Genomic DNA, 12460 nt, shown 5'->3' on the forward strand with positions numbered 1-12460 from the left:
GCCCACATTTCTTCTCAGTAGATTCCATGGTCATTTGTAGCTGCTATGTGCATTTCAGTAGCCCCTTATGTTCTTCTTAGGAGAGCTAATGAGTGAAGTATTGTGTCTACTATTTCTCAGTACCCACTGTACCCAAAAGAAGGATTTTCTGTCCACCAAAAAAATCAACAAAAAAATAAATCAATCAATCACTTTGAACATCTGTATATTGGTTAAAAAGTCTTACTGAAGAATGAATGACAAAATGCATGCCAAGTGTCAATCTCCTATCTGTTATTCAGAGTTTTCTCTAGTGCTAGTCTAGGCAGGACTAGTTAATACAGCATATACAACATCAAGCTAAATCTTGTCTCACTAGGATCAATGGCCCAGGCCATCTCATACTCTAACACAAGCACAGCAATGGTAAACATGCAGGATCATTGTTAGTTTGTTTCCCTAAATAGGAGCAGTCAAAGTGTGTGGAAAAAAACATGCATGGAGGTATAGCTGTTTTATTTGAAGTTAATTCATTCCCTTGATCTGTAAATAAAATCAACATTTATTAGATGTCCCCTAACCATTAATATAATTTTTGATACCTTTTTATGGGACAGAGAATCCAGCCCACATGAATGGGCAGACCTCTTGTCCACCATGGAAACATACGCTGCTAATATTCTTGTGGTGGATCCTGTCCTACCCCCATTCGATTTCCTGTATTCCCCATTGATTTCCCCTAACAAACTGTGTTCCCTCTGGTTCCGTGCCTTTCTACTACCGAATGTATTACCGAAAGTACGCTCCATGGCTGATGGCGGCCATTTTGTCTCCTGAACGCTAACAGCAGTACTTGGCTGTGCACTTCATGGAACTCTATTTGGCCACTTGACCACGTGGTTCCCGATCTATTTGTTTAGCTGTTTTGCCCCACTTACCAACATGCCAGGAGAGCTCTAATTGGATGAAAGGTACTATGGACTATGTGGAACAATTGCTCCCTAAGAGCCAGCCATTTATAGACCAAAGTAACTCCCGATATTTGACCGGGCAAGCCCACTTTTGCTCTGGAAACATTTTGGGCTTCCTCAAGTGTGCGATTGGTCTAAACTTTACCCTGGTGGACAATTCCTTATGGATTCGGGCACTATTTGGACAACTTTGATGGTCGGACAAGAGCTATTCGGGGATGTACGACATGTGGGGTTTAACTGTATTCTAGGGTGTTATGTTTTCTTTGTGTATCTCTCTGTATCCGGGAGTTAATTAAGTTACTGGTTCTTGACTCAATTATCTCCCAGACAGTGAGATGCCTGGGCCTGGATTGTATGTATGGAGACCACATGCTGGGGTCTGTGCATAAAAGGTCAAGTTTGGCTCAATAAAAACAGTTGTACTCCCAAAACTGTGCTGTCCAGTTACTGGGGGATGGGGCTATTTTAACTAAGAAGTTCTTTGTTCTAGCTCGAGAGGATTTCCGCTGAGATATTCAGTCTCAAGATTGCGCTCTGCTACACCTCTCCCCTGTTTTCTTTTCCACTCCCTTTCTTTCTGGTGCCAGGAATGGCACTCTGAATCACAAATAAAAATGAGCATGTTTGGGCCCGTGCAAGTTGCATCCCCCAAGATTCTACCATATGACGGTCTGGAAAACGGAAATTCTTCTGATCACCTGACCAACCTGAATTCGGCTGAATTTCTAGTGAAGACTAACCTCAAATCATATGAAACACAATTTGCATTTAAAAGTGGTTCTATCAAGTATTGACAGAGGAGGGGGATTTATTATGCAACCAATAAAGTTTTTTTTTTGTTTTTTTTTTTATTATTTTTTGTTTCCACAATAAACAATATTTTGTATTTTCAAAGAGTTACATGTATGTTCTATAATATGGGGGAAATGTCCAAAGAGGTCAAATAATAATGCATTACACTGCAACTTTTGTAGTAGGCAAATTGTGATAATTATAAACTAGCACAAAGCATATGGTGTAATATTTTATTAAAGTTCCACAAGCACCATTACTTTCTTTAGTGCCCACTTTACATCTTTATTCCTCAAGCTATAAATGATAGGGTTTAGCATTGGAACAACCACAGTATAGAACACAGACACTATCCAATCCCCATTCACAGAATAGGAAGTAGGTGGTCTCAAATATGCAAAAAAAACAGGACCGTAGAATAAAGCAACACAAGTGAGATGAGAGGCACATGTGGAAAATGTCTTATGTCTTCCAGTAGAAGAGTGGATCTTAAACAAGGCCAATAGAATACAAGTGTATGATATCAGAATACATAACAGAGATCCAACTTCAATGGAACCAGCAAAAGTAAACAAAAACATTTCATTCAAAAATGTGTCCTGACAAGATATCATTAAGATGGGTACAATATCGCAATAAAAATGATTGACATGACTTGAACAAAATACTGGTACTCTAAATGCGCAGTAAGTATGTATCAGTGAATTTATAAATCCCGCACTGTATACTGTGCAAACAAACTGAATACATCTTTTATTGTTAATAAGTATTGGATAATTCAATGGATGGCATATTGCTACATATCTGTCATAAGCCATGACCGCAAGTAACATTCCTTCTGAGGCAGCCAAGTCAATAAAGAAAAACATCTGTACTGCGCAACCAATGATTGAGATTGTTTTATGGACAGATATGATATTAGCCAAACTGTTGGGTGTAATTGCTGATGAATAGACTATATCTACAAGGGATAAATTCATAAGGAAAAAATACATTGGTGTTTGCAGATTAGGTGTAATTCTAATTAATGTAATTATAGTGATATTACCCATTAATGTTATAATATACACTAACAAACATAGCAGAAATAGGGGTAACTGAAGTTTTAGGTCTGAAGTGATTCCAGAAAGTATGAGCTCTGTTGCATAGGTTTTATTACTCTGCTCCATTTGTTCAATGATTTCCTTTATAAAAGATTAATAAGAAAGAAGTAAATTAAAGATAATTCAGATAATATATGCATAGACCGTCTTAAAAATATTTAAAGCGTAAAATTATGTGACTGTTTACCTTCATAGAATCCATTATTATTTCTATTGGAAGAAGCCGTGATCATTGAAAGTGTCCATTGTTCCTTTTTATTACAATACATAAAAAAAACAAAACAAAAAAAAAAACGATTGGAACACAGAAAATAAAAGAGATTATTTATTGTAGTACATTTGGTAAATCTGTAATAATTAAGTTGGTTATATAGCTGTATTGAAAAAAATTATAATTCGTGTGGATGCCATTTTTTTCAAACTTAGTTTTAATTATTACACAACAGTGTTTTTCACTAAAGTGAGAATTTAAAGTGAAATCTACGTGAATTTAAAACTTAAAGTTAAAATCGCCAAACTATTTTTTGTCAGGAATGCATTTAGTTTGGCTCTTTTTGGTCTTACATTTAAAAATTAACTTTGATTTCTCATTTTAGTAAACTACCCCTAAAAGATTTATTTACTTAGTGAATCCCCTTTTCAAGTGTCATGGTTCAGAGTCTGCTTACATTTTAAAACTTAAATATACAGAATAATTATATCAGGGTTGGTATCTATTACAGTTTATAATAGCCCATACTTGGAAATTTTAAAGTTTAATCTACAACAAACCACAAAATCCTATTTTTTGGAACGGAGTTAAATCTTTTTTCCTGTTGCTAACAAATTTGAGATTCTTTAAGCAATCTAAAGTCTACTGCATACAAGATGTCATTGTCTTACGACTCTTGGACATACAACATTGATATCCAGATAAATGATCACTCTAACTCATCTGTTAACAATTTTGTGAGCAATTTAGAGCCAAAAAAAAGAACAAAGGTTAGGCTGATCATTTCTGATTTTCTTCTTCCATAGAAAGTGGAGAATATTCTGATATATTGTCTGATATACTGTTTTATAGGAACCAGATAAGCAGCTCCACTCTTTCCTTATCATCCAGTCTGATTCTCTTACTAGATCTCACAATGTTATAAAAAATACTACTCTTTCAAGCAGAAGTGTGGTTAGAAAAAAGTCCAGGCTGAATGAAATTTACTTCAGGGAGATCATGCCAAACTAATCTTATTGATTTTTTTGATTGGGTAACTAAAATTATAGATCAGGGTGGTGCAGTAGACATTGCTTACCTAGATTTCAGTAAGGCTTTTGACACTGTTGCACACAGAAGGCTTATCAATAAACTGCAATCTTTGAGTTTGGATTCCAATATTGTTGAATGGGTAAGGCAGTGGCTGAGTGACAGGCAACAGAGGGTTGTAGTCAATGGAGTATATTCGAAGCTTGGGCTTGTCACCAGTGGGGTACCTCAGGGATCTGTACTTGGACCCATTCTCTTTAATATTTTTATTAGTGATATTGCAGAAGGTCTTGATGGTAAGGTATGTCTTTTTGCGGATGATACTAAGATATGTAACAGGGTTGATGTTCCAGGAGGGATAAGCCAAATGGCAAATGATTTAGGTAAACTAGAAAAATGGTCAGAGTTGTGGCAACTGACATTTAATGTGGATAAGTGCAAGATAATGCATCTTGGACGTAAAAACCCAAGGGCAGAGTACAGAATATTTGATAGAGTCCTAACCTCAACATCTGAGGAAAGGGATTTAGGGGTGATTATTTCTGAGGACTTAAAGGTAGGCAGACAATGTAATAGAGCAGCAGGAAATGCTAGCAGAATGCTTGGTTGTATAGGGAGAGGTATTAGCAGTAGAAAGAGGGAAGTGCTCATGCCATTGTACAGAACACTGGTGAGACCTCACTTGGAGTACTGTACACAGTACTGGAGACCATATCTTCAGAAGGATATTGATACCTTAGAGAGAGTTCAAAGAAGGGCTACTAAACTGGTTCATGGATTGCAGGATAAAACTTACCAGGAAAGGTTAAAGGATCTTAACATGTATAGCTTGGAGGAAAGACGAGACAGGGGGGATATGATAGAAACATTTAAATACATAAAGGGAATCAACACAGTAAAGGAGGAGACTATATTTAAAAGAAGAAAAACTACCACAACCAGAGGACATAGTCTTAAATTAGAGGGACAAAGGTTTAAAAAATAATATCAGGAAGTATTACTTTACTGAGAGGGTAGTGGGTGCATGGAATAGCCTTCCAGCTGAAGTGGTAGAGGTTAACACAGTAAAGGAGTTTAAGCATGCGTGGGATAGGCATAAGGCTATCCTAACTATAAGATAATGCCAGGGACTAATGAAAGTATTTAGAAAACTGGGCAGACTAGATGGGCCGAATGGTTCTTATCTGCCGTCACATTCTATGTTTCTATGTTTCTATGAAATTAACATTGAAAATGTGAAAATGTTAATTCAGCATCATCTACGTGGCCAAGGAGGGTGAGGGCCCTATCTAAGAATTTGGGTATTAAGGATGGGTGGATGTCTTAAACACAAATGCTTTGTCACTATATCATCCCTAAATCTACATCTTCCTTAACAATTAGTCGATTCAAGTTTATCCATATATAACCCCTCATCTTTACCTTATGTATTCCTTTACACTAGCCCTAAAAAAAATAAAATGGGGCTCTTATGAATTAAGCAATAATGCCTATGTGTTCTTATATTTTTATATTATTTTATATGTGAAAACAAGTCCAGCTCTATCACCCTCAAAACTCAACCTCTCGTCTGGTGCAAAGAAGATGCCAACAGCTATTTACCTATACATCCTATAGTTAAAACTCACAATGAGACCCTAAAGCGCATTTCAAATCATATTAAACCATATTGTAAATCAAGAGAATAATAAAGGCTAGACTCGTGATATAAAACATAAAGTTGTCAAGTGCACGTGTCATTTAAATGAACAATTCTCGCTGCAGAAATTCACCTTAAAAGTTACAATATCACAGTATGATGCATTGTATTACTGTCACTTATGTCCTGCTAAGGCCAATCACAGGGTGAAGTACGCATGCTCTGGGTGAGCAATTTAACAGGCAAGTTCTAGTTTGGTATTGTGACAAATTGCACACAGTGTGTTTCTGTGCTTTACCAACAAGTGGATAATCTGCGAGTGGTCGGTATCTTTGGGAGCAGTCATTACTGATGGACAGCCTATCAAAAATAGCACAGTGCAAATTCACAATTATGTGCAAAGGAAAAATGTGAAACAAAATATTAATATTACCTTAAAAAGGCTTTAAAATTCTGGTCAGGGCACTCTCAGAATTTGTATGTATATAGTGGATCATATAACAAGAAAAACATAGAGAAAAGGTAACATCATAGTGAAGTATTTAATATAAGAAAAAAGTTTTAAAAAATCAAATGTACACTCACAAGGATATATACACTAAATAAATTGTGCTATATATGCATTGTCCACCAGGGGGTTATTTCTCCGGCATACATATACTGTCCCGAGGATCTTTTGCAGCAACAGCAGTCTGCTGGAAAGGCAAAGTTTGTTCAGTGTTTTGCATTCACCAGAAATTCAATTCCATGGAGTTCTTGTAGTGCGTTCGTCTGTTTGGATCCGCTTTCGGGACTTTTTCAAGAGCTGTTAACATTTAAGCCTGGATTTAGCAAATTTTGTTCTCACTTTCTTATAGATTAAATAATTATACTGTTTGTTTATAAACTGAACTGAGATTTGTGGTAAATTACTTATTATTACAGTGTACATTTTTTAGCCAAAACTGTCACATAAAAAAAATTATAATTCTCCAATTTTATTTATTTTTTTTTTTTTTGGTCTACAATTTGTGATTCCCTAGTCAATTTCCCAATATTATTCTTATAATTATATGGCACAAAATGGTTCTTTATAAAATAAAAAATAAATAAAAAAAATTACAATTCTATCTTATATTTAGAAAAGCATAATATGCAACACATTTTGGTTAGTTGAGGTAGGCAAATAAAACAGCTAATAACAAACCAAAAGTTATGACTTTATTTTCCATTATTGGCCAATCTGGCATTGTTTAGTGAAACTAGAAATCTTTGACATTTAAAATATGTTAAACATCACCATTCATTCAGTAGAGTGTGACTTGACATTATTATAAGACAATTGTACCTGAAATAAAGCAAACACAATAAAAGGCTGTTCTTGTGTTTCAATGCTGTCTTTTTTTGAAGAAGGTCTGGTTGAATAAGGTATGGTCTGAAGTGTCACTGCTTATATTATATTGCTAGGATCGAAATGTTTACTAAAAGAATCCTTTGAGATTATGTGAATTTATTCCACTGTGACTATTATTAAAATTGTCTATATGCCTCTGTTATCTCAGTTCAAGTAAATAATGTTAGTTGATGAATATAGTCACAATTATATATGGATATATACACTATTTTAAAAAAAATACATTTTCACAATTGCCTACACACGCAGTGTAAATTTACTAAATGTATAATTGAGGTGACAAACCAGGTAAGTCATCAAACCTTTCTTCAAGCACTCCTGGCACCATAACCACTACAACGGGCTCCACTTTTTACCTCTCTCAACCTTCTCCTCCCCATCTCAAGCAATTGCAATGTAAAATTCTGTCCTCTGATTATGGCTGCATCAATTAAAGCTCTCATGCTGTCATGCATTTAACACCTTTTGTTAAACAATTCTCCCCAAATATTTTCCCACTCAGCAGGAAGTTGTTGGAGGAAGTCTCACACCAAACTAGATGTTCTCCATTACAAATTAATGCTACTTTATTATAGCTCTGCCCTCTCCTTTGCCATATAATAGTGTTTTTGCTCCTTCATAGGCACCTATTCTCTTTGTAACACTTTTAACTCCTTACTCTGCCCCAGTGCAACCACTCTCCACACCTGTCTAACTCAGAGCTCTCTATAGTATTACGACAATCTGTAGTGTTTTCTACCAGCAGGCAGAGACTGTGAGGAAGACTAATAAATCTAAGGGCTCCTCTAAGCTTCTGGATGCACGAAATTCCCCTTATTATGGCTTCCCTGCATCAATATCTTACCACACCAGTGGACCTTAACCACTTAAGGACACATGACATGTGCGACATGTCATAATTCCCTTTTATTCCAGAAGTTTGGTCCTTAAGGGGTTAAAGACCTGACTCGCAGTGTAGAACTTGAAAATCTAAACCCCCAGCTACAAAATCCTTCCCCTGCCCAAAGTTAGGGGACCTTACTCTCTTAGGTATAAAACTTTATTATTAAGTTACCATCCTTCTGTGGTTGGTTCCAAAAAAGACTTCACATACTCTGAAAGGATGTAGAAGTGATCAGGTTAATAGGCCCATGCATGCGCTGCACTGGCTAGAAAGACATCTCTTTGTTTAGACCCAGAGTCCCTGGAACTTGGGATAACAGTTCTTTATGTCATCCTCCAACACCAAACTAAGAATCCTTTACCTACATTTTTTGGAAGGTGGGAAATAGCCTTGAGAGTGACATTCACTTCTGGACAGTTGTAGAACATTTGAGATCTGACCTTACATTGCAAGTTTATAGTAAATGTTAGGACTCCATCTGTGACAAAACCCCTATTTTGCTTTTTGAGAGAATGACTCTGGGGAAAGCAAAATAGGGGGTTTGTCGCACCATCTACAAACTTCTTTCAATGTGGTGCAGAGTTGACTAGGTCCTGCATGCAAATCATACCTCCATTGACAGTCATTGTTGGAATTGTTGCAATGAAGAAGGCATCATCCTCTGTATATGATGGGATTGATCCTTGATCTGACCATACTGGGAAATGATCCACACTATCATTAAGATATTCTCCAATAAGCTCCCACATTTCCAAATTTCTGCCTCCTCTCTTCCTGCACTCTTGATTCATTACATCACTACTTGGTTTTCCACATACAAAAAGTTAATGACAATACAGATTTTAAATGGGACCAAAAGGATTATATCCCTTTTTTGCAGGCAAACTACCCCGAGGGCTGGTGCAAGGAATTTGCTCCCCTTCCCTAATGCCCCTATATCTATTTCTTCCCTCAGTCCCTTTTGTGTATCTCTTTCATCCCTTCCATCCCCTTCCCATCCCCTTCCCATCCCATCTATATCTTTTTCTCCCCCAGCTCCTGTGTGCCCACCACCCGCCCCACTGTATGTCACTTCTCCCCACTGCTCCTCTGTGTCTCTTTGTCCCACCAGACCATCTGAATACCCCCCAGCCCATGTCCAAGGCCGGACTGGGGATACAAAGCAGCCCTGGAAAAAAAAATCTATGCCAGCCCCATAAGTCATTGCGCCATATATTGTCGCATGTATTATGTAAGGCTATGTCTTGCCACCCCAGATGATTGAGTAATATATATATATATTATATATATATATATATATATATTGCTTTTTCTAATATAAAATATTGGTCCTTTCAGAGTAAAACATTTAATTATACTGTAAGCATACTCACATGCAGACACAGACAATCTCACTGACACATACAAGCTCATTGATACACAGCCTCATAGACAAACAATTTCACTAATATACATAAGCTCATTGACATAAAAACACAAGCTCACTCACTAGCAGGCACACACACACATGCAAGCAAGCTCACTCACTAGCAGGCGCGCACACACACACACACACAGCTTAATGTAGTGGTTCTGGTGTCTATAGCCTGTCCCTGCAGGCTTTTGAATGTAAACACTGACTTTTCAGAGAAAAGGCAGTGTGTACATTGCTTAATAGTGACACCTCTAGTGACAGACACTCAGACGGTCACTAGAGGCGCTTCCTGTGTCAGTGTGGATTGGCTGAGATCATCAAGCTTGTAAAACAGAGTAAAACACTATTTTTAAAAACACACACAGACACCACAACTGACACACACACACACATACACCATGACAGAAATACACACACCATGACAGACACACCATGACACAGGCCATGACACAGACACACACACCATGATACAGACACACACACCATGACACAGACAGACACACACACACATACCATGACACAGACATACATACACACACACACACCATGACACAGACAGACACATACACACACACACACCATGACACAGACAGACACACACACACACCATGACACAGACAGACAGACAGACACACACACCATGACACAGACAGACACACACACACCATGATACAGACACACCCTGACACAGACACACACACATGACACAGACACACACACCATGACACAGACAGACACACACACACACACACCATGACACAGACAGACACACAGCATGACAGACAGACAGACAGACACACACGCCATGATACAGACACACCATGACACAGACACACGACACAGACACACACACCATGACACAGACAGACAGACACACACACCATGACACAGACAGACACACACACACACACCATGACACAGACAGACACACATGCCATGATACAGACACACCGTGACACAGACACACGACACAGACACACACACCATGACACAGACAGACACACACACACAACATGACACAGACAGACACACAAACACACACACACCATGACACAGACATACATACAGCATGAAAGACAGACAGACAGACCATGACACAAACAGACACACACACACACACACACACACCATGACACAGACATACACGCACACAGCATGACACAGACAGACACACAGACACAGCATGAAACACACACACACTCAAACACTCCCACTGACATAGATACTTTTTGGTACCTGTGGGTGGGCAGACAGATATGTGTGCTAGCGTCCGCAGGGAGAAGTTGAATGGCGGCCGCAGGGAGAAATTGAAAGGCGGCCGCAGGGGAAGCTCTTCTGGCGGCCGCTGGGGGAGCAGGCTGTTCTGTCTCTGCTCCCCCCCCTTCCTCGCACGCTAGAAAGAGACCGGGGCCGGAATATGATGTCATATTCCGGCCCCGGTCTCATTAAGCTGCGCGTGAGGGAGGGGGGGAGCAGAGACAGAACAGCCTGCTCCCCCAGCGGCCGCCAGAAGAGCTTCCCCTGCGGCCACCATTCAACTTCTCCCTGTGGCCGCAGGTCACCCCGGCCCCAGGTGCCAACGGCCCACTGGGAAATTTCCCGGTATCCCGGTGGGCCAGTCCGGCCCTGCACCATGTCTGTGTCTTTGGGTACTGCCAACCCCCTCTGTGTGTCTATTTTTCTTCCCAGCTGCTTTTGTGTGTCTATTTCTTCTCTTCCCAGCCTATCTGTGTGACTCTTTCCCCCAGCACCTTGCCTCTTTACCCCCTAGCATCTCTATGTCTCTTTGAGACTCCCCAGCCTCTCCATGTGTCTCATTTCCTCCCCCCAGTTCCTCCATTTGTCTAATCCCCCCAGTCCATCCATGTGTTTAATTTACGCCCCTCTCCTTCATGTATCTCATTCCCCAAGGAATCAGTTTGCTGGGCTCCTCTCCCCCAGCCTGTGGCTCGACCATGCTACACAGGAGTGTCTGTCTGGAGTTGAGCACTGTGCAGTGCTCTACCTTCCTGCCAGTCAGCAGGATATTGCACCCTCAGGGCTGGTGTGTCCTAAGGTGGCCACCTGTGCCACCTTATGGTAGAGACAGCCTTGGCTACCCCCACCCTTGGTCTCTGGTTCCAGCAAATTAAGGTTTTAAACACCATGGTAGATTTGAGATTTGACTCTTCTGGGCCAAAAAAACCTACTTTAATAATTAAAGCCAGTGGATGCTTTCCATGACATCTGTTGGTTTTCAGATCATGTTGTACTAACCCGACTGCTCTAGTGACACCCTTGGAGCATGGGGATAGGGGTCCCCCCTGGGTTTAATTTATTGTAGTGTAGGGGTTCATTTCTCCTGAATTTCCAGCATGATTGTCATTGGCTGTTAGATACTAAGTATCAAGACATTCCAGGAATACACTCTAGACACTCTTCCACACACCAAACTGTATACCCTGATGCCAACATGCATGGATACATTTAGTTTCAACCTGTATCACTGTTTTTAGATGGTTTCAAAAGATAATTGTATACTTTCTGTTGTATCTATATTACTGGTAGTATTGTTATTCTTTTTTTTTTTTTACTTTGAAACATAGTCTCTTACTGTGCCACCATTACTACTGTACTATTTACGATACAAGCCCTTCATAAAATCTAATTTACAAAAAAAAAATATTTAGTCCATAGATTCTTATAGAACGATTTTCACTTTGGATTAAAACACATTTCTCTGCCAGAGCTCCAGTATGAGCCATTGAATCTGTAAAATGAAAGCCCTTTCCTTCCACACAGTTAAGCAAACTTAAAATAAAATATATTGATTTCTCCATTCTAACAGCCAGGAGTGTATGCTCTGATGTCATAGATTCGTTCGGGTTGCTATGGCACCTTACTAACCCCTGTATTTTACAAATAGATTATTTAATAATGCTTACAGTATGTCCACGTGGGTGTTCCCCTTGCATGGGGACTTGCATAAAAGGCCAGTGTGGCACCATTAAAATTCAGTTCTATTTTATCCTCAACATAGAAACATAGAAACATAGAATGTGAC

The 12460-nt window shown here is 39.1% G+C and overlaps 1 protein-coding gene across 1 annotated transcript; it reads right to left on the reverse strand.

Annotated features, from left to right (window-relative positions):
* Positions 1 to 1981: 1981 nt before the first annotated feature.
* LOC134601842 (olfactory receptor 5AS1-like) lies at positions 1982 to 2914 on the reverse strand. The gene has a single exon (XM_063446344.1). It carries the CDS (start codon positions 2912 to 2914, stop codon positions 1982 to 1984), a length of 933 nt encoding a protein of 310 aa, XP_063302414.1.
* Positions 2915 to 12460: the final 9546 nt, after the last annotated feature.

Source organism: Pelobates fuscus, chromosome 3, assembly GCF_036172605.1.
Source record: "Pelobates fuscus isolate aPelFus1 chromosome 3, aPelFus1.pri, whole genome shotgun sequence".
Classification (NCBI taxonomy): domain Eukaryota; kingdom Metazoa; phylum Chordata; class Amphibia; order Anura; family Pelobatidae; genus Pelobates; species Pelobates fuscus.

What these genes read in the sequence shown, in the direction of transcription:
- LOC134601842 (XM_063446344.1), bottom strand. Translation starts at nt 2,914, where the DNA reads ATGGAGCAGAGTAATAAAACCTATGCAACAGAGCTCATACTTTCTGGA.